Raw genomic sequence first — 23,256 nt, 5'->3', positions numbered from 1 at the left:
GGATTTATTTCATAATGCACGTTCAAACATCACACGAGTAATGATAGATATTTGAAGTGAAGCTTCTGCAAGAACACATTGTAGGCTATGGGCTAATAGCCTTCCGCCTTTCTCATATAATCTTGAGATTGGGGCGGTGACAATCGCTTTCCTGTCACCCTCAGCAGACGAAAACCATTTAAGCAATACACAAATTCAACACGATGCATCGAAAGTGGACGAATGCTGACGAGGCTGATTAAGGCTAGCCTTTCGTGTGTTCAGGGAAACAAAAGCGACAGGACGCGGTCTTGTAAGACCGTATAAAACAGAGACTATGAAAAATTTTGGAGCTCGCATTCAGTAACAAGTTCTGACAAAGAAAGAAAAAAAAAGAGAGAGAATAAATCTTATTATGAATAGTACTAATACATCAGGGACCTTTTTATTGCGTTCGCGTTATCGCAGCGAAAAATTTGCATTTTAGTTGGCGATAATTGACATAGTAGTTATAATTGCTTGTTGTATTTCTTGCGTTGCGTTGCGATTCACAAGTTTTGCGAAGATCGATACTGAATGAGGCCTCAGATGAGATATAGTTTCTTTTTTTCATACTTTTTTTTTTTTTTTTTTTTTTAAGCATCATTTGACTGTGAGCTACTGCATTACTGTTTTCCATTAGTGTGCTGATATGTGTTGTTGTGAGTGAGGTGGTTAAGTTTATGTCTATGATTTGGGAAATTTATACTTAAGATAACCATATATCCGTTTTTATTTGTTTCTTTGAAACAGTAATACAGTGTATGTGTGATATGCGAGTACCGCATATATAAGGAAACCGTATATGTAAGGGAAATATGAAGCAGAACCACTCTTATACTTTTTCTTGCATTGCATGAATTAGCATTTTTCTATCAAGCATTACAGTCAGGTCCGTAGTCAGAACACTAAGACGTGATCGTTTAAATAAGGACGGGATAGTTTTTTATTTTTGGTGGGGGGGGAGTAACTCACTTGACGCGAGCTTAGATCGAACCAAGGATCCCATACACCAGACGTGAACGCTCTACTACTGAGCCACCACAGCGTGTACTGCAAGAGGTCACATACGCTATAGGGAGCATGAAACGAAGGAAGGTACCAGAAGAAAATGGAATTACGCTTACTAAAGAAAGCTAGTGAAGAAGCGGAAAATGTCCTAGAGGAGCTTTATACCAGATGTCTGTGAAGCTGTCGAATACTGCCATGATCTTATACTGCTATATAAGAAAGGAGACAGAGAAGATCTACGCAATTATAGACCTTAATCTACTCCCTGCAATTTACACAGTGTTTACGAAAGTATTGACTCTTAGTATAGGAAAACAGTTAGACCTCGGTCAACAAGAGAATAGGCTGGATTTAGAAATGGCTACAACAATAAAGGAACAGGCTGGATTTAGAGAAGTAGATCATATTCAGATATTGGGGGAATTTGTAGAAAGGTAAAATGAGTATGAATTACTCATGTATGTTGCGTTCATTGACTCTGAGAAATAATAATCATATACACTAGAAATTCCACGCCCATAGCGGTCGGACCGCGAATAGGCTGGACCACCGCAATACGAATAGACAATCGAACATCCAACTAATTTACATTAAGTTACTGTACTGTAACGGTACAGTACTGTAATTTAGAATGGATCTAATCTAGTTCTTTCACTAAGGAATATGAAACGCTAGATCCATCGTATGTTCTATTAGATTCTTTTTCTCCATTTCAAGACCTTTATGGTTGCTAGAAATTTTTAAAGTAAAGAAAACAAATATTGTAAGAATTACTTCCGATAACGCTTTGTTCTGTGGTATCAAAGTGTAACCTAAATTGGCATCTTTTTGTAATGTTATTTGTTTAACCATAACATTTTTAAAATTTTACTATTCATCTTGATGCCTACTTGAACTATCCATCTAATTATCTAATTTATATTTTTCTCGTAATTTCTATTTATATATTTTCCCTTTATGTATTTTCTGGTACATTCTGTAACCACATATATTTGTTTCTAGATGAGTGAAATAGTTGGCGTAGAATTGAAGCCGACTCCTGAATCCACGTTGTCAGACATGATTGAATATGGTTTGACGTTCTATATAGAAAAATTAGAGGAGATAGGTGCTTCTGCTACAAAAGAATACTCATTAGAGAGAGCGTTGAAGAAGATGAAAGTTGAATGGGCAGATATGTGTTTTGAACTAAAACCATACAGGTCAGCTTCTTTCAAACCAAATTTTTATATAATTATATTTACACACATCAAACTGAATAACTACACTAGCTTGGTACGAAATCTCTATTGTGAAAGTGTTTTTGTGTGTGTGAGGGAAAGAGGTCGAAACAGGAGTAGAAAAGTGTCTACACCAGTTGATTCGAAATATGACTACTGCACCTTTCGCCTCTCATTTTATTTAAGAAGTTGAAGTTAACTCTAGTTGTTCTCTATGTCTTCCCATACCATGCGTCGCAAAATATCAACAAACTGTGACCAATGTTATAGAAAATAAGTGACTTAGAGTCCAGTAGCATATAGAGACAACCTGCAAATCACTTCAGAAATAAAAGAAAAAAAGGAACATTTATTCATTTATTTTATATTTTCTGGTAAATTTTAATGTGTATAACAAGAAATCACATGAAATATTCTGTTAGGTTACTAAATTCTAAAGGAGCTATTTCAAAGAAAATGTAAGTATCTTGAATCCTTTTGAGTATCGAACAAGTATTTATGGAAAATGTACAAATTCTTAAACATCCAAACTTGTAAATATTATTATTTGAAAATACAGTAGTGAAATTCTGACAAATAATTTGACTTTAAAAGGAACAATTTAAGTTTATGCAGTAACTAGCAGAATACCCGTTCTTCGCACGGGAAGAATAGTTTCATTTTGGACATAACGGGGTGGATTTGGATTTACACGGCATCGGAAATGTCACTGTTTGTTTCAGTAACCCAGAAAACTATGGATTCGACAGTAATATCGGTCATTTTCGATCATTTTTCTATATCTTCTCCTCTTCCCAAGTTACGAGGCTGAATTTGGATTTCAAGGGCATCGGAAGTGTCACTGATCATCTCAGCGACTTTGAAAACTATGGATTCGACACTAATATCGGTTATTTTAGATGATTTTTATATATCTTCCCCCCCCCCCTCTCCCAAGTTGCACCGTCAAAGTGAAATGATAAAACACATCCCAGGCCCGAACCTCATCTATGTTGAAAATTTGATCGAGATCGTTCGGGTGGTTCAAAGAGTCATAAACGTATGACTTCATTTTCATTTTAACAAAAGAAACACTGACCAAAGCTTAAAACACATTTTATTTTCAATTATAATTTGTAACGGTTTCGGATATCTAACATATCCTTCTTCAGACACTATCGAAAATAAATGAAAATACAGATATATATATAGTCATTGTTATGACAAAGTTTAAATTCTGTAACAGTCATATATGTTAAATATCCGAAACCGTTACAAATTATAATTTAAAGAAAGTGTGTTTTGAGCTTTGGTCAGTGTTTCTTTTGTTAAAATAATCAATCCAAAGCCATGGATAGTCTTACTATCGAAATGAATTCATTATATATATATATATATATATATATATATATATATATATATATATATATATCCCCTCCCCTTATCCTAAGTTGCACCGTCAAAGAGAAATGATAAAAATCATCAAAGGCCCGAACATCATCTATGTGGCAAATTTGATCGAGATCAGTCTAGTGATTCAAGAGTTATTAAGTTTTATTTATTTTCATATATACCCCCTTCCCTACATTTTACTATCAAAGTGAAATGATAAAAGACATTTCAAGCCCAAACCTCATGTATGTTGAAAATTTGATCGAAATGGTCAGCTGGTTCAAGAGCTATTTACTGACAAGCATAGTCACTTTCATTTTTTATATATATATATATGTAAATTAAATTAGGAACTTCCTACCACAAATGCTCTATGTAAGATTGAGGTATACACAACGCACAACTACTTAAGATCAGTTCAAAAAAATCGATAATTCAAACTTTTTGTTTCAGTATTTTATGATATTCTTAAAGTTTAAATTTTCTTGCGAATCTCAATTAGACAAGTAGATAACGGTTTTCAAATGTGCACTCATTATGTGCACTGCATTTAACATTATTTCCATAAATAAACCCAGCACTAAAATTGATCGTACTTGCCTTATTTCTTTAGAAAATTTGAATAGGTGTATTTTACCAATTGTACGCTGTTCCTCTTTTCCTGGTCAAATACTGTCTTCCAAGACTTTCCCAACTCTTTCTGTTACTTTCATCTACAAAGTGCAATTTTACCACTGTTTCAATTTCCCGAATATTTAACTTTTTAATGGCTAATTTTGAAGCACAACTGAATTCTGCTGTTCATACTTCAAACGCTTCACATATATCAGGTTTCAATTTTTTTTTTTTATTATTATTATTATTATCCAATTTTAATGTATTGTTAATGTCAGACCCGACCAGCATTTAAGGTGGCACTCGTTTTTAGTTCAGCTACTACTTAAACAAAATTATAAGCACAACAGTATTAAATGTTTCTGATATACACCAGACGTACTTGGAATCACTTCTACAAATTTCTTATTAGATCCAATCACCAACTGAATCCCAATTTTACATTCTTTTAATATATTTATCACTATTTTTGCACTTTTAAGCAATTTAATTTGTTAATTTCGTCGACCTTTACATAAAATTCCTCCAATTCTAACCAATTCTCGTATGCATACTAAGTTTAATGCACCGCTCACTCTTTTAAAAGCTAACCAACCAACATTTTCAGATTTTATGAAATCTGTGTAATAAGTAATTAATTCTCTATTGCAACTTATTACACGGTTTAATTCATTAATTCTTCTATTAAAAGCAAACTTTTACTATTTCACATAGAATTACTATCTTTAAATTGTGTTAATTTTTGACTTTTTAGCACTCACGTTCTCAAACTTAATTTTAAGTAGCAAACTTTATATGCAAAATGAAACGAAATTACTTTTACGACGTTAAACCGCATTTAATCCAATGCACTATTAGAATTTTGACGCACCTTAAGTTACACTTTCCTCCATTCTCTGCGAAGTCAGTTATTTAGCCCTACATTTATCGGAACCCATGATAGCAGGATAGACAATTAAAGGCCAGTTCTTATGCTATTCGAAACATAGAGGTAAGGAAGTAACGCTCATTACACACAACTTGTAGGCAAGAACGATATGATTCAACGAGTTGCCGCTCCCCTAACCATGGTCATCACTACCAGAGGAACCGTTTACAATGTAGTGTTTCTTTCTTTAGAAAAAAAAAAAGAAAAAGAAAAAAGAAAAAGGAAAAGAAAGATTTGAGAAATTATTTACGTTATTTCAACCACATATCACTGCAAACAATAAAAAGAATTGATAATATTTTTTCTTTTATTTTCACTATAACTCTTCATTTTTTGTACATATTTTTATTCTTATTTCGTTCTCATTTTGTGTCCTTCAGATTATTTTGTCTTGGCGTGATGCAACAACAACAACAACAAAACATTAGGATTTTCATCTTCGGAATTTATATAAGTTACAAATTGTCCCACCATCGTAAAAATTATAAAATTTATCGTTGAAAAAATTATATATTAATTTTCCGTGATCGTGGAGAAATTCTTGGACGATTCTAGTTGATACTATAATCAGTGGTAGAAGATCCGTTTCCAATATAGGTATAATTGCTAAGTAACTTCATCTAAGGAATCTTCTTACGATGCTCATTCCAATTAAATTCGAAGTTTGAAAACACTCAACACCTCAGTTCCTATACATCTCCACTCATTAGCCAAGGACAACCGTTTACATGGATTAATAACTTCTAAATCATTCCTGTAGATTCACATAAGAAATATGATATCTAATATAACAAGATGCTACTGTTTTACTTAAAGCTATTTTTTATTTTTTTATATCTTTTTAACAGATCGTCATTGTTTCGTTCATTCACAAGACTCACTAACTCTACGTGATTTTGGTTATAATGCTAAAGATTTATGAGCATGAAACAAACTTAATTGTGATCACTACAATATATTTTATGACCTCTTAAATTTATCTTATTAACTTATGTCTAATTGAAATCTGAACTCCCCTGTACTTAATCTAACTTAATTAATTCTAATTTAACTACTAAAGTTTACATTCTCTTTCGTTAGTAATTTATTTTATGGAATTTCTGAATTCAGAACTCATAATTCTACTTAGGATTTTATATATATATATATATATACAAGGGCGGATCCAAGGGGGGCTATACCTCCCCCCTTGACCCTCAGGTATACACTGGATAAAATTGACTTCAATCCTGTTTTACACTGGATAAAGCGGCAAACTATGGTTTAGCCCCTCCCTTGATCATATCCTGGATCCGCCACTATGTGTGTGTATATATATAGTATATATAATGTCTTTTCCAATACTTTTTCATGTCATTTACATGTCCTTACGAATATTTTAAGCGTTATTAATTCCTTTCCATATTAGGCGATAAGAACTTCTTGATCGAAAAAAAGATCAGCCTAGTAATAAGTTAAACGTTTACTGATTTTATCTTTAAGCGATTATTTCTCGTGGTCCTCGATAAAGACTAAGTCTCAGACATTTATGTTAATCTCTCTACGCTGTTTTTCAAAGAGATATGTTTTCCCTAACAAACCTTCATATTTTTCTTGACTCTTTTCCGTGAATCTTCAGACCTTTCTGTCCTTACGTTCGCACCCATTGTACCTTATTTTATTTCTAATTGACTGTTCAATAATGTACCAAAAATAAATTTCGAATGAACTGAACGCATGCCCTCACGTTTACATAAGTTCAGATTAAACTGTAATTCTCTTAATACAGAATTCAATTTTGCTGATCAGAAAATTCGATTTTATTGACAGCTTTAATGTCTTCATGTATCTCTCTGCTTCCAAATGTTACGAATTTAATTTTATATGTTTTATCCTCAGGTTAAACATAAATCTTGGAAATAGCCAAATGTAAATACAAAAGCATTATCGCTCAAAAGAATCTGTAAATTCATATTTTGTAAACAGATAATAATTTTTCATATATACATATTTTGAGGATAATCTCAGCCATTGTAGCATGCAAAATCTCGAATAATTATCCACAGCTATCAAAGATATGTAACAGTATCCTTCAGATATCAGAAGTGGTCCAATCACATTAACCATGCAGTTGGAGCCAATCATGTTAACTATCCGATTAAAGTTTGTACGCTCTACTGCGCGTGAACCAAGTCTACCCATTCTTCTCTGATTAGTAGGTTTAGCTTTTTCGCATTCAAGGCATGTCCTCACATATTCCTTCACAAAGTCAGCTATCCCGTTGCAAGTGAACCTTTTTATTATCTTGTGGATAGTATGCCCGAGCGACCTCCAGTTAAATACTCTAAATGATAATATCAACGATACTCCTTTTTAGATTCTTTGGAACAAGAATTTTTAAACTATTTGCTTTGGCTCTAGATTCTTGAAGAGAATTTCATATTTTAGTGCAATCCTGGTATTAGTTCACCGGCCTCTTAAACATCTATAAGTATCCTTAAGTCAGGAACTTTCTTTGTAACTCAACTAATGGTTCGCTTAAGAATGGTAGTTTCATTCGTTCCTCGGACGTTCCATCGTATCCTTATCTGGCGGTTCACTATTTTCTGCTGACAACTTTCTTGGCACTGGCGGCAAAAGTCAGGACGTGCCTTGCATAAGGTGTGATGATAGGTAATTGCCCAAATCTTACTACTACCAGGCCCGTATTTAGGTAAGTGCTATTCTATGCCCGAGCATAGGGCGGCAGGATTAAGGATCAGCAAAATTCTGGATTTTTTTTTAAAGATTCACAATAAAGTGATATTTAAAACTAGCAACTCGCAGAGTCCCGCGCAAGCGTGAGGAAATATGTTAATGTGTTTAATTCGCTCTAATTACAGTTGTTACTAATTAGCTAGCTGATCTGATTACTTTTAAAAAGTCATCCTCTCACACCCTCACTTCAAGAGGTGAGGATGAACTTGAACATCATGAAAACTGATACCATTAAACTCAGCGACCTCGAAAACCATGAATTCAACACTAATATCTGTCATTTTCGATTACTTTTAAAATCTCGCCCTCTCCCTGGGAAGCGGTGTGATCTTGAAATTGAATTGGATTAAAACTGTCCCTGTTCATCTCAGTGACTTTAAAAACTGTGAATTCAACTCTAATATTGGTCGTTTTTGGGGAGGCGGCAAATTATTTAGAGCACAGGGGCGCATAATATATAAATACGGGCCTGACTATTACATGTGAGACGTGTAGGCTTCATTGAATGAGACAACCGTCATCTACTTCGACCCTGCCATGTGTCTTTCGTATAGTTCATCTTATGTTTAGCAATGTAGTGCGGAAGGAGATTGTGAACCTGGCACTTATATACGTACCAAAGACCAAGATGGAGACAAATGGCGTCACTGACAGTGGATTGCGTCAGATTTAATGTGTGGACCATGTCACATTGGGGTGCTGGGCACTCTTGGTTTTCAAGTCAACGAATTCCACGTTAATAAATAAGGCGATCAATGTTCTTGCGGGATAATTTCTTCAATAGAGTTTTCTGATATCTTCTAGGTTCATAGCGATTTTAATTTAGTAGTTCATCACTATATGTTTGTAGTATAAAATTTTAAACCTGAAAGCGAGATTCTATTGATGCAAGCCACCAGATACCTTTATAGTTGTTCTATGCTTGTTATGTTCTTTGTTTCCTCATTTGAACATAAACCGGTGGCTTCTAAAGCAGAAAGGTTAAAAAAAACAGGCCTAAAGTGATGACACCTAATAACTTTTCACCAGAAGAAATAACTTTTAAGTAGAGATTTAGATTCGTAAAAGTGTTATTTAATATAATGAAATAAATTATATGAAAATTTGCAATCTAGACTCGACCTCACTGACTGATAGTATTGTTCACACCTACATCGTACAGATATTTCTGTGTGTTCACATTTCTTAATACTGCTGTTGACAAATAAGAAAATCAAATAGTGATAATGTACTCATTTTGACCTCATGTAATCTGTATTATAAAATTGAAAGTGACTATGTTTGTGACTCTTAATCTCTTGAACCACCCGACCGATTTCGATCAAATTTTCAACATAGATGAGGTTTGGGTCTGGGTGTGTTTTTATCTATTCACTTTGATGGTGTAACTTAGGGGATGGGGATATACACAAAAATTATTAAAAAATGGCCAATATGAGTATCAAATTCATAGTTTTTGGGGTCGCTGAGATGAACAGTGACACTTCCGATTCCGTGTAAATCCAAATTCAGCTCAGTAACTTGGGGAAGGGAAGATAAAAGTGATTGAAAATGACCAATATCAGTGTCGAATCCATAGTTTTCAGGGTCTCTGAGATGTACAGGGACACTTCCGATTCCATGTAAATCCAAATTCAGCCCAGCAACTTGGGGAAGGGGAGATAAAAATGATCGAAAATGACCAATATCAGTGCCGAATCCATAGTTTTCCGGATCGCTGAGATGGACAGTGACATTTCCAATGCCGAGCCTCTCCTTCCCCATGTTTCGTGGCTGAATTTGGATTTAAACGGCATCAGAAGTGTCACTGTTCATCTCAGTCACTGTTCATCCAATGCCGTGCTCCGCAACATGGATGAGGGGGATATATATGGGTGATTCTGAAATTAAGGGGAATTTTGGCATTGGAAAACTCTTAAAATTAAAAATCGGGGAAATAATGTATAATTTGTTTTTTAAACACCTAAGGGCTAAACAAATACAATCATTACAATGGATGAGGTCAAGAAAATATATTTTTTTTTAAAAATGGTAATTTATTAATTTGACAAACACGGTGGTTACATTAATATCCACGGAGGTTACAAAACATACTCACTGAAGATATATTTAAGTTTTATTCACTGGTAAAATTTAAGACAAAGTAATATTTTGAATTGAATGCTTAATATAGATGTATGCACACAGCTAAAATTGCAGTAAACGTAAACAGGTATGTTCTGTTTTCTAAGAAAAGCTGTTCCAATCCCGCAACAATGTCTTTAGTATCCACAGTGGCTCTATTTGCTTTTGAGGGAAACACAATTATGAGTACTGCCTCTATTCTCTAAAAAACTCGACTTTATTCGGAGATGTTAGTAGACATTTTAAGGCCACGTAATGTCTGATGGTGTTTCTAGAGTACATAATTTCAACATAACAAAAGAGTTTGCTGTGTAAGTTCTGTCGATATCCCAAAAAATTTGGCATCGTTTTCGTTGTCACTGGCGGATTATACATCTTGATAACACAACGTTTGTTGAGATTTATTTGGTACTGGGTGCAGTAGTTAAGTAAAATTACGGAACTTTTAACACGTAACTATAATGAAACTTCTGAACATCGTTAGGTTAGAGTAAGAGTACGAAGATCTGAAAATATGTTGTAGCAGTTCATAAATGCTGTTACATAAAAAAATACACTTTATGGTTGAAACACACTGAGAAAAAAATGTAGGTGGCGTACTTAAAAAGATAGGTTACATGCGTAATTCCTGTAGTTTTTGGACTTAACGTACAGCAGACGTATAACTGAAAACGCATGTTTTATAATATTTTCTGTGTAAGTGTTCCATCTATACGTACTTTCCGTATGAAACAATGTCGGCGGTCAGGATCTTACATACAAATGGATGTATATAACATATAGCTGACGAAGGTAACAGAAGTATATGAATGGGATAAGGAAAACTGTTAGATGTCAGACATCCTGCAACGGCATGATGTAACATCTAAGGGCAGTGCCTATGCAGCATGCGGATAACGTATGCTCCGTACTGATTTCTATTGTAAGCAAGAGGATACCGTATATTTGTTACCGCTGCCCAGAGAACGGATTTTTCTCTGTGCAGCAGGCACAGAGTTGTATTGTCCCTCATGAAAATGACTGCATTTAGTGTCAGGATTACATTGAAAGCAGCTTAGTATGCGCATATTTAATACCAATGTGTTTCTTCCCCATGTCACTTGACGGCACTTCCATCCCCTTTGGTAGCTATAACCAAAGGAGATTGCCCCCCTCATTTCAGTTATAATTCGCACACTGTCAACAGATGTAAACACGAAGCGTGAAGAACATTTTTTACACAATGACTGGGGCAACCATAATATAACTCGTGATATCAATATATTTACGGAATAGATTACACTTTGTTGATAGTTAACATGAAACGTTGAAGGATTTTACAACTGATTTCAACATATCTATTGTTTTATTCATTATAAACATATGGAGAATTAATAGTTTACTTGTAGCTACAAATGGCTACTTTATTGGTTGAAGTAAAAAAAAGTAAAGTTGATTTGGGCGGAAACCGAACCCGGCACCCTTTGCACGTGAGTCGTAGATGTTCCTCAATCTGACACGCCCTCACTTGATAACTTCATGCGTCGTACGGTGTATGCGGCGAGTCGGAAACTTCAAGACGCTTTTTCTCCGTTATTTTTAGCTGTTGCGCTCTCCCAATTTGTAATATTAACACTTAAAATATGCACTAGCACTTCGCGAAAAATGACCCCGAAGCTCATTTACTAAAGTCTGCTTTCTCCTTGTTAGCTTTATTTCGTTTTGCAATTTTCTTACCACTTTTCTTTCGGCTGGTTTCTACCCGGTCAAAATTAGGCCCAACAATATAATTCCTTAAGACATTTCGATTGTTACCACCATTATCACTGCCAGGAGGAGTTGCCCCTTCCAACATTTTATTTACTGCTTCCTTCTTTTCTTCGTTTCTTCTTTTCTTTATGCCTTCTAACTTTTTCACGTATTTTTTTTCTCTAGGCTCTTTCCTTTCGTTTACTCATGTCTGCTATTTTTTAAAATCATTCCGCTTGTAGTTCTGGCTTTGTATCTATCTCTCTCTTTTATTTTGAATTCTTCGTGTAATACAGGATCTGCTTTTATTCTTTCTCTTCTTCGTCTTTCTGATTCTCTTTTCATTTTCCTATTTCTGATACCTTACTTGGCTTTTTCTCTCCACAGTTAACGCTTTTATTTTATTCCATTGTTACTTTTACACTACCATTCTTTTTTTTTTTTTTTTTTTTGGTGCCATTCTCTCTATAAAATAAAAAAGTAAATCAATAATTTTAATAATCCAGGTTTAATCAGCAACAAACCTGTTTTTATTAGCTTGGACTCTACAAAGTGCACATCCTAACACCTAACTTCAAACATTTAGTGCTTTTGTTCAAAGAGATAGTCAACAACAAATGGTACAGATGTTCTATTTCGAAATTTTACTCATGTATAACATTTAATTAAATTTTAATTCAATATTCATCAACCAAATCATGTATTATTGAAGACAACATGTAATATATATTATAGTAGCATGTTTAGCAAACATATGATGGAATTTTTTGGAATGTTTCCTCCGGGTAGCTCTAATAGGTAGCATTTCAATAAGAAGCTCATAGTAACTCAAATATATAACTATTTTTTATAATAACATCATGAAATGCTCATTATGGTAACTTCCATGGATCATGTGTAACCTCCATGCTAGATAGAAACCATGGAGGTTACTTCCATGGAGGTTACAAAAGTGCACTTCAGACAGCCTGATACTCAAAGATAAAAGACTATATATGCAATGACTTCGTTTTTAGTAGGAAAACTGCTATTTTAGCAATAATCAATTGAAAAAAACATTTTCAACATTTTTAATAATAAAACTAGCAAATACATGGAGGTTACAAGATCAAAGAGTACGCACCTATTTTCCACAAGATGTGAAGATTTTTCACGAACACAATACTGCACACACACACATCAACATATCACTCACAAAATGGCTGCTCTGAGCTTCACTTTCAGATTTAGAGACTGGACAATGTTGCTTCCTAGTAGAGTTTCTGGTAATTTTAAAAGTACTCCATGGAGGTTACCTCACAACCCAGGGACAATATTTTCGCATTAAATAGGCCATGAAAATGACCTTAAAATTTTATTTCTTGCTAAGTAGTTTCATTATTTATGTCTTACAGTAGTAACTTATGCGGATTTTTCACGAATTTTCTAGTGAAAACATGTTTTTCTCTTCTGTTAATGTTGAAAAATGCTGGTGGGGACACTCCATGGAGGTTACATTTCACATATTTTTTCGCTTTTTTAAAAGCAGAAAAATAAAATAAATGTTAAAATAAACTCTGGGAACACAAAGTACTAATTATTTTTTATTTAATAATAACTTTGTTACTTTAATATTGCGTATCTAGAGGCTGAAAAATCAGAGGGACTGAAAATTCCCCTTAATTTCAGAATCACCCATATCCATGTTGCGGGGCACGGCATTGGAAGTGTTACTGTCTATCTCAGCGATCCGGAAAACTATGGATTCAACAATGACATATATTTCATTGAAAATTGCCTATACTAGTGTCGAATCCGTAGTTTTCGGGGTTGTTGTGATAAACAGTGACACAGTGCCGTTTAAATCCAAATTCAGCCTCGAAACATGGGGGAGGAGGAGGGGGGAGATAAAAATGATTGAAAATGACCGATATCAGAGAGCGCTTCAATAATAGTAAAACGTGACTTACTAATGGAACATATTAGTATTTTTTTTAAAATTGAACCAAGCGAAGCGTGTAATTGATTCTAGCACCACATAAAAAAGAAAAACTAAATTATCGATTTCTGTATGTTGGACAATGAAATTTTATCTGTATCGTTATTATTTCTTTCACTGACTACATTCTTCCTCAAATGGATGTTTGGATAGTAAATTGAATATGGATATAAGAAATAGAAAGATTTCCTTAGACCATCCACGCTTTAAACCATTAATAGTTTAATTTAAAATTAATCACGACCAACAATGATTTTTACCGATTTGCCTGGAAACTTTAGTATCCACCATACAATGACAGAGAAGCAATGAATCCATATTTCAAGTTACAAGCAAGAACATGAGCTGTTGTGTAGGCTTCGTTTCTTCCTCAGAATTTTCCTTTCTGACTTGATTTTTTTATTGTGCCCTACTTTCTTTGTGAACCGTAAAGGTACTTTTTAAGATACATTGTAAGTGACCACTATGGAGAATATCATTTTACGAGGGGGAGTCAAATGAAAAACCATAATTATTTTTTTAAATATTATTTATTGGTCACACAGGGTACAGAAGTAAATCACTTTTCAACATAGTCCCCTCCTCGTGAAATGCAAGTCCGCCAGCGCTTCGGAAGAGCCTGAATACCTGCAGAAAAAAAATCTTTTGGGCGACGGCGCAACCACTCGTGCACCACGTTGCGTAACTCTTCATCGGAGTGGAACTTCCTGCCGCCCATTGCTTCTTTGAGCGGACCAAACAGCGGACCACTCCTTGCTCGCTCGCTTTGTTTCAGGCTGATGGTAATGCACCCATGTTTCGTCTCCAGTGACGATTTGTGACAGGAAGGCATTACCGTCACGTTCAGCACGCCACAAAAGGTCTTCGCACGCATCAACACGTCGCTGTTTCAGTTCAGGCGTCAGTTGTCGGGGCACCCATCTTGGAGACACCTTATGAAACTGGAGAACATCATTCACAATATGATGTGCCGATCCATGACTCATGTGTACACATGCTGCAATTTCGTCTATTGTCACACGGCGATTTTCCAAAACGATGGCTTCAACGGCTGCAATGGTCTCTGGAGTCACTACGCGCCGAGCCTGGCCGGGGCGTGGAGCATCGGCCACAGACGTAACACCATTTGCAAATTTCCGGCACCATTCATAGATTTGTGGCTGTGACAAACACGCATCTCCATACTGAAGCTTCATTCGCCTAAAAATGTCAATTGGTTTCACACCTTCACTTCGCAAAAACCGAATCACAGAACGCTGCTCCTCGCTGGTGCATGTGGCTGTTGTGGCTGCCATTTTGGAACTGTTGTTGCGCCGGTGTTTGTGCATCTGCTGGCTGCTGCCACCTAGGAGACATCCGGCATACTATCGTAAACAGGCATGCCAACTTACAGCTCACTGGCGCCATATGCGGATATTTATTTCTACTTTTATGGTTTTCAGTTGACTTACCCTCGTAAGATTATTCTAGAATTGTTAGAGATTGAGTTCGTAATTTTTCAGGGTAGTATACATTTACTTTAACTATATTGTTTATGTTAATTACGAGTTGTAAATAAAGTAATGCCAACGTTTTAGCCATAGTGAAATACAGCTTCCCATTAGAGCATCGAAGACTAGCAGTGTCGAGTCTGGGCAAAGGAAAGATGGGTGACCAGTTCGATCTTACCAGATGGTGTTGGCATTGCGGTGTCCATTCAGCAACGTAAGGACGATTGGAGATATACTTGAAAGGAAGAAGTAGCGAACTCTAGTCTAGAAACCCAGCATTAATTGTAAAGGAAGTTGGATTGCGTTGATTTTGAGTTTAACGACCGTTTCAGCAGCGAGGTTATTTGAGACGGGACCTACTGATTAACGTGGAATCCGAAGCACATAAGCTCCCGCCGAGGAAAGTTGATGTGCTGACTGTACACCGTCCCAAGTATTGTAGGCTCTGACCCTCAAAAATTTTTGCGCCAGGATTGTTAGTTTTTAACTTTTAAATTACCTAGTGTTAAGAAATTGTGTGAGAGTAAGCACCCGTACAAGTGTAAGAAATGCACACACTCTTACAAGTCCTCTCAAACATAAAGCTTGAAAGTACAACACCATACTGTATGTACACTTGACCACACATAAATTACCAAAAATGAAGCTAGAATTGGATAGAGATTGAACCTTTAAAAGATTTCTATCGTAACTTTCGGCAAGATTATGATTACAATGATTTCTAGCCAAAATAAACCGGAGGTGGACTGATATTGTAGGTACTGCGAAAACTGAAAACATTGCATGATAATACATTTTATGTGGTACTATCTATAATAGAAATGATAGATAGATGGTATTGAACAGTTTTGGAACTGTTCAGGTTATCAGTTCTTGTGATTCCAACATGCTCAAAGTGAAAAATAAAACTATTTAGATGTTGGTTGCGTAATGCGCACAAGCGTTTTGAGTTTATCTTTACTGTTGAGAACAATTGTCTTTTTAACAGAATGTAACTGGTCTCATGTATCAGGAAAGAGGAGTAGAAAGTGGCAGACTATTATGTTGATGAGATGTAAAAGTACAGTTGTGAATTAAGTCATTTCCAAATTGTACATCTGGTTGACAACTTGAGTGAGATTACCCGTGCAAGTACATGTGATTCGGATTTACTTGAAACTAGAGTTTTGTATCCAGTATAATTTCAGTTCTAACAGGGACGTTAAACTACAATCTTTCTAGCAAATTTTCAGTGTTACCACTAGTTTGTTTACAACCCTTGTTTAAATAGCTCTTATAATTCTTTCCATTGGTTTAATTAGTCTAACACTTCTGCTAACGTTTGTACAGAAGGTACTATATTATTTTGTAAAACTATTGAAGACTAAAGTAGAAAATTCATGTATGTTACAGAGAAAGCGGTGTTAACATCCTGGCTGCACTGGATGATATTCAGATGATGCTGGATGACCATATCTTGAAAGCTCAAACAATGAGAGGCTCCCCGTATGTGAAGCCTTTTGAGAAAGAAATGCAAGCTTGGGAGGACAAACTTATTCTAATGCAAGATATTATAGATGCTTGGACAAAGGTTAGTTTCAAGTTGGTATTATAACTCTTTTCAGATGAATTGATTATAGATAAGGTAATCAGTTTAAATTTACATTTAGAATGTTCTTTTATTTTTATTTATTTATTATTTTCTTCAATTTTAAGTGGTTTCTACATGGATTGCAGAACGTGAAAAATTGAACGGATGATCCCTCCTGGACGCAACGCTATATCATGTCCAAAAGTCCAATTTATAAACAACGAGGCACTCAAGGCGGCTATTGAAGCTGATAATAATCAAACATGAGGCTTTGATAAAGGCATTCAATTTAATTAGAAAACAATTTAGTAATACCTCCACCAACTCGGGAAATTGTATAAAATGAGGAAACGTGTCTCTCATGAGTGGACTGAGACTCAGAAAGCGAAACAAACAAACGCTTGTGTTTCTTCGTTGCTTCGTCAGGAAAGGGATCCGTTGCGGAAGTGCTGATGTAAAATGGGAAGTAATATGCTGACAGAACAGCCAGAAACGCCGCTTTGGCAGATGTTGTACTGTAACATTCTCTTCCTTGCTCTGATCTTAGTAGCTATTTCCTTCAACGCATGCGCTCTCTCTAGCAAGCCGAATGAAACCAGGTAAAGAAAATAAACTATACTCAGTTAAATTTCATTTGGGCAATTGGCAGATGGCGTCACTACTAGTCGTGGAAATGAAGTGATGCTTACACGCTTGCGTATCGGACACTCTCATCTCACACATTCCTATTAGTACGTGACGCTGACCGTTCGTAATCTACTGAATACTGGGCACATATTTATAGAATGTCCAAAATACTCAGATCTCAACTTTTGGACTACCTAAAAATCTTAGTGAAGTTTTGAGGAAAATGCAGTCGTTAGTGACCGTAATCTCATCTTTATTCATTTGACTGAAAGAATAACTTGCTCTGAGGAATTTTCTTTTTAAGTTTTCACCAGTTATGAGTTTCTATTATTACTATTTTTTGAGTCATTTTCTTGTTATATATTTTGTATGTTGTTATTTATTCCTTTATTCTTTTTGTGATCTCTGTTTTAATGCTTCTTCTTCTTCTTCTTCTTCTTCTTCTTATTATTATTATTATTATTATTATTATTATTATTATTATTATTATTATTATTATTATTATTATTAGATTTCTTCTTTTACTTTATATATTTTATATTTGATTTACACTTTTTAAGAAGTTTTATTGTGAATGTTTAATGCAACTTATGTCGGCCATTGGCCAATAGCCTTGTTTCTCATGCCCCCATTAAATCTTAACCAATCAACCAATTCAATGAGAAGTGACATCACTATTGTTTTGGTACTATAGTAACCCACTCTGAAACAGCCAAAACCACCACTGCATCACAGATGGTGTGGTTGGGCTGCTTGAATTATACAGCTGTCATCAGGACAGATGATCAGTGTAACTATGTATTTGTATCAGTTGGAAAATGAACATGAAAAACTGAAAACCATGAACCCTGTGCAGAATCGAAGTCATGTTATTCTGCTTCAGAACAGCACGAAGCTATATGTTATTAAAGCTGCCCGTGATGCTGTTATTCGATTTAAAAAAAAAAAAAAAACGCTGATACAGATTTCACGGGCATTTGGCGATAGGATTACATTTGTTCTACTTAGTTGACAACCATCTGTCGGGACGACGGTTTCGAACTCTCGACGAAGCGATCTATACACTGGACAATTTGTTTCGTTCCTGTTGCACTAAGTTCTATCTCCGTGAGATTCATAATTTGTCTGAGTCGTTAAAGAAAGGTTAGATTAAGGATGGAAAGTATTTCTGGCTTTCCAGATGCGTCTTACTTCATGTTATCGCATTTTTGTTGCAGCATCAAAATCTCAAATCTGTTTTAGTAGGGGGTATTAGGTTCCGTTTATCCATTCTACGGTAAAAATTAATACAGCCACGAGCAAGTTTAGATAATTGGCCGATGCCTGTTATTATCATATTTTAGTTTCCTAGTATTTTTAAGCTCCCTCATGGCTATATGATTACCATATGTGCTTTCGGCGCAAGAGATGCGGGTTCGATTCGCGGGTGGTTCATGTGATTTAGACTTCACGTTAAGCTGTAAGTCCATGTCTTAAGCCTCTGTGATGGAAGGGCATTCAATTCCAAACCAACAAATCTATTATTTTCTATTGTATTTTTATTTACTTTTTCATTATTTTGACATGAATAATTCTGAATGTAAAGTGTTCTTTTAAAGCTCGTTTACAACTCATGAAAAAAAAATGCCTATATTTTAACGCTAGCTTTTCAGGAGAAAGATTTCTTTGGAAGGCTTATTCCACCGAGAAATTCTCAGATTTCTCAGATTAAAAGTATTGGATTTGAAGCAGAGCGGTCCTAAAACTAGTAAGAAGTTTTAGAAAGACAGTGCTCGTCCGTGAAAGATAGCAAGAAACGGAGAATAAACACAGATGAGAAAGAGACACAGGGATTTGAGATGAGAAAAGGTTATTGCTGTGGGATAGTTTACCTTGACCATGGTTGTTTCTAGCTGCAAAAGACACTGTCAACTCGAATACCCATCAGCGTCTTGATATTCAAGATATCGAAACCTCTCCGGTTTTTTCAACGTTGAAATAGACTACTTTCACCAAAAGTCCCTAACACACTGCCTCGAAGAAAGAACGTTCGAATAGTTTGTAAAAAAAAAAAAAATTCTCTCAGAAAATCACTGAATTTGTTATTTCTGGCTTCGGTTGTCGTGCGACCTTATAGTGATTGTTGGAAAGACAGGAGAAGCCTTTCTGCTTCGTTTTAAATTATACTGCTGTTAACATATTAAAGAAGTTGCATGACGATCACTTGCGATTAAAAAGTACGAAGACAAAAGGAAAAATTAAATTTAGACAGCAATTTTATTCTCATTGGCTGACAATGCATAATTATGTCCTTATGTCCATTTCTGGTTTCTTCTCAAATCTGGGTGAAAATACACGTCGTCCGATAGAAATTGGTAAAATAAATAAATAAATAAAAATAATAATAATTTTATAATAACAATAATTATGATTTTTTTACATTAATTTATCATATTTATTTATGCTTTATAAAAAGAATCATTTCACATGGCTTTCGAGAAAAAATAACAATTATGGATCATCTCAATATTGTTTTTGGTATAGCAGCAATAGCATGCTGAACATTAAGTTTGGCCTTTTACCCTCTTTACTCTACTAGAGAAGAAATATCTCCTCCAGTTCCCTTCCAGGCGGCAACGTACCAAGAACTGACGAAACGTTGCCACGTTGGACCGCAATGGATATACGTTGTGTTAAGAAGGACGCTGAACGAACATCTCCAGAAACGATAGATATGCGTCTGCCTACCTCTCTGATAAAATCAAGGCTTCTAGAACCCCATGCCCCACTGGTCTCGATCGCTATTGGAGCAAAAATAAATTTGTCGAGGAGATTGTTGTATTTCCTTTCCTTTTCTGCCTCTCTACGTCTAGCAACTTCTCCAGCATTCATAAAGTCAATGGGTGGCTTGAATGGGTAAATGTGTCCGAACATGTAAAATCCCAAACTAGTGATTTGCCTCTCATCCAAGGTATTAATGTCATGCCGTCAGGTCGTTTACCATCAGAACGACCGATTCACGAATGGAAGGAATTCCTGCCGTTGTGAGGGCTCGCAAAATGATGTCAATAACAGATGAATGTCTGGTGTTCCTGCCAATGCTCTTCATACATGAGAGGCCATGCAGGCCGCGTTGGGTAACTTGATCCCCGCAAGCTGGGCAGCGATGGCTCACAAACATCTGAACCCAGTCTTAAGGCTACTGCGATTCGAAAGGTTTCATTAGACATGTGAAGACCTAATTGGGGGGAAGGTAACGCATTTAACCATGCCCCAGCATGGAGGGATGACGCAGCAAGAAGCCTAGCTTTATCCTCTGGAACAGTAACAGATTGTAAAAGAAGTTCATGAAAATGTGCTGCTATTGGTGTGTACCAAGATGCCTGAAAACCTCTTTTGCTGATTTCTGGAAGGTCCGTATCTGTTATATTTATCCATTTACTTGAGCCTTCTTGAACTATTTCATCTGGGTCCAGGTGGTAACCTTGTGGAAGGAGAGCCTCGATTAAACGAAGAGATCCGTGGTAGGACGCTGAAATGATAGGAATCGCTATATCAACGGTTCGTCGAATACCAAGACCTCCTAATCCAACAGGTAAGGATGCTTGCATCCAAGAGCCGTCACTCAAGGAGCAGTTCAAAATTGACTCCAGACCCATTTTAAGGATAAGATCATATTTTTCCAGTAGTGGAGTCTTATTCCAAGATGGAAAGCATCTTAAGAAGTAGTTTAAACGAGGGATCGATAAAGAGGCACGTAGAAGAAAGAAAGCTGCATGGACAGAAATCGAGGCGAGACGAGACAAAAACTATTCTAACTTCGATATTTTGCTTAACAGGACATTGGTAAATGCTTCCTTTGTGAGAGCGGCGCCTAGAAGACAAGCATTATGGTTAGTTAGAAGACGTATTCCTGGGGCAGCTTCGTCAATTTTTTTAAACAATAGGTCGAACTTGGCTTCATCTGACCCAAGAAATCGAACTTCACACTTTGAAAAATTCAAATGTAGACAAGTGCAGATGCCTTCTCATTTATTTGTGCTAGAGTTGAAAAAGCTACATCAGGTTCATCAGCGATAGTCCCATCATCCAAGTACCAAATGTTTAATTCAGTGTTGATTGATTTAACTAAGGAATGAATGGTTATAGCAAAGAGTGCTGGGCCCCGGAGATCGCCTTGTTGTACTCGTCTCTGGGATGAAATAGTGTCTTCACCTAAGAATAGATCACTGGGTTGAGCGTAACATTGGTAAACATATGGATAGATTGGAGGAAATTCATTCAACACTGTAGTGAGCATGGAGTCTCGGCGAAGCTCGTTAAATGCGTTGCGAAAATAGAGCTTTAAGATAGCTTTAGGAGCATTGTGAATGGAGGAAAAATAAACTCGGGTTGCATGTATAGCTGCTTCGGCTCCGTTGGGAATACAAACACCAAGTTGGTGGGGAGACAAAAAGTTCTTAAAATGCTCCCGTGTTCTGAAGCATATAATTTTGGCTGATGTTCTGCGCCAGACATTACCAACTGCGATAGGTCTAATTCCACCACATTTCTTTTTAAAAGCAGTAAGTTTGGCTCCGAAAAACAATGGCCGAATTTCCAAGGGGATTTTTCCTGAAATAATTAAATTTAACAGATCGCATAATGATTTTACGAACTTTTCCTTCGATTCAAGTACTTGACAGGATAGGAAATCTTTGAGAATCGAAGGGCGAAGACCATCGAGACCTCCCGCGCTACCAGATGAAAAAGAATTAATAGCTACCTTAACTTCATTAATCGAAACTCCTTGACAGCTCTTTGGGACATCAGGAAGATTCAGTAAAATAAATTCACCAGGGTGGGCTGGATGCTTTTCCAATAGCGTCTCAAACACAGAAATGTCGGGGGTTGCAACAGTATCATCTGACATTAATAGACGGACTGCTCCACGGATGTCACCATCTGCAAGTTTGTTTTCTACAATCTTAAGATTGGAAACAGTCTGTTTTGGAAGAGATTTCCTGATCTTTGTTGGATGCCAGGTTAAGGCGTCAATACCTACGTCACACCAAAGACGAACTCTTTGTTTTACCCAGGAGGTAAGGTTTTTTACATTTTCTGATTTTTTTGGGAGCAGTTAGTGCAACTAATGGAAATAGAAACAAGTTGATCAAATTTTTTTCGTCGTTTGAAATAGTTACTTGAAGTAACACATCGGCAAGTGCATCAGCAACTGCAGCTCGAGCCCCTCGAGGGACACGCCTTAAAATATGTGTTGAGGACCTTAACGATATTAACATTTTGCCCAGGTTAGACAACGATAATTTCTGTGTGCCTTTATTGCGGTTAGAGATGTTAGTACAAGTAGGTTTATAATCAGGATAGGTATTATTATCGATATGACAACAATCTTCGTCTCCATTTATAACCTGATGCTTTTTACCTATGTGTATAGCTAATCCTCTGGAATTCGCATAATGTTTTCCACAGTGAGGACATGGTATCACATTCGTAGATTTAGTAGTAGTAGATGAATGGCCATTACTAGGCCTGCTAATGTTGCCAACTGAATCATTCCTAGTGGTATTAGATTTATCTGATTCGGTTGATTCAAAGGACGGAACACTTGAACCGTCACTTGATGATTCCATTAGTTCGTATTGTATTTTTATATTCAATTAAGAAGTTAAAATCACAGTATTATTTTCCATATGAAACAATAAAGGTACAGATATTTCGTTGAAAGAATGCTCATTGTTGGAAAGTTTTGAAAAATTTAACGTTAGCACACTAACCGAATTCTACATTTTTGATTAAGACATTTCAAGATAGACAATAATAATAATAATAATAATAATAATAATAATAATAATAATAAT

The 23,256-nt window shown here is 35.8% G+C and overlaps 1 protein-coding gene across 3 annotated transcripts in view; it reads left to right on the top strand.

The window, feature by feature from the left end:
• The window catches only part of Dnah3 (dynein heavy chain 3, axonemal), a 567,072-nt gene that overhangs the window by 216,692 nt on the left and 327,124 nt on the right, over positions 1–23,256 (top strand). For all 3 annotated transcript variants that reach the window (XM_081731270.1, XM_081731268.1, XM_081731267.1), the window contains exons 18-19: positions 2,032–2,231; positions 16,612–16,789. In XM_081731270.1, the coding sequence (XP_081587396.1) occupies positions 2,032–2,231; positions 16,612–16,789 (378 nt within the window). The remainder of the gene's footprint in view (positions 1–2,031; positions 2,232–16,611; positions 16,790–23,256) is intronic.

Source organism: Thermobia domestica, chromosome 11 (genome assembly GCF_964235325.1).
Source record: "Thermobia domestica chromosome 11, izTheDome1.hap1.1, whole genome shotgun sequence".
NCBI lineage: Eukaryota > Metazoa > Arthropoda > Insecta > Zygentoma > Lepismatidae > Thermobia > Thermobia domestica.
This window is presented reverse-complemented; position numbering and strand designations above follow the sequence as displayed.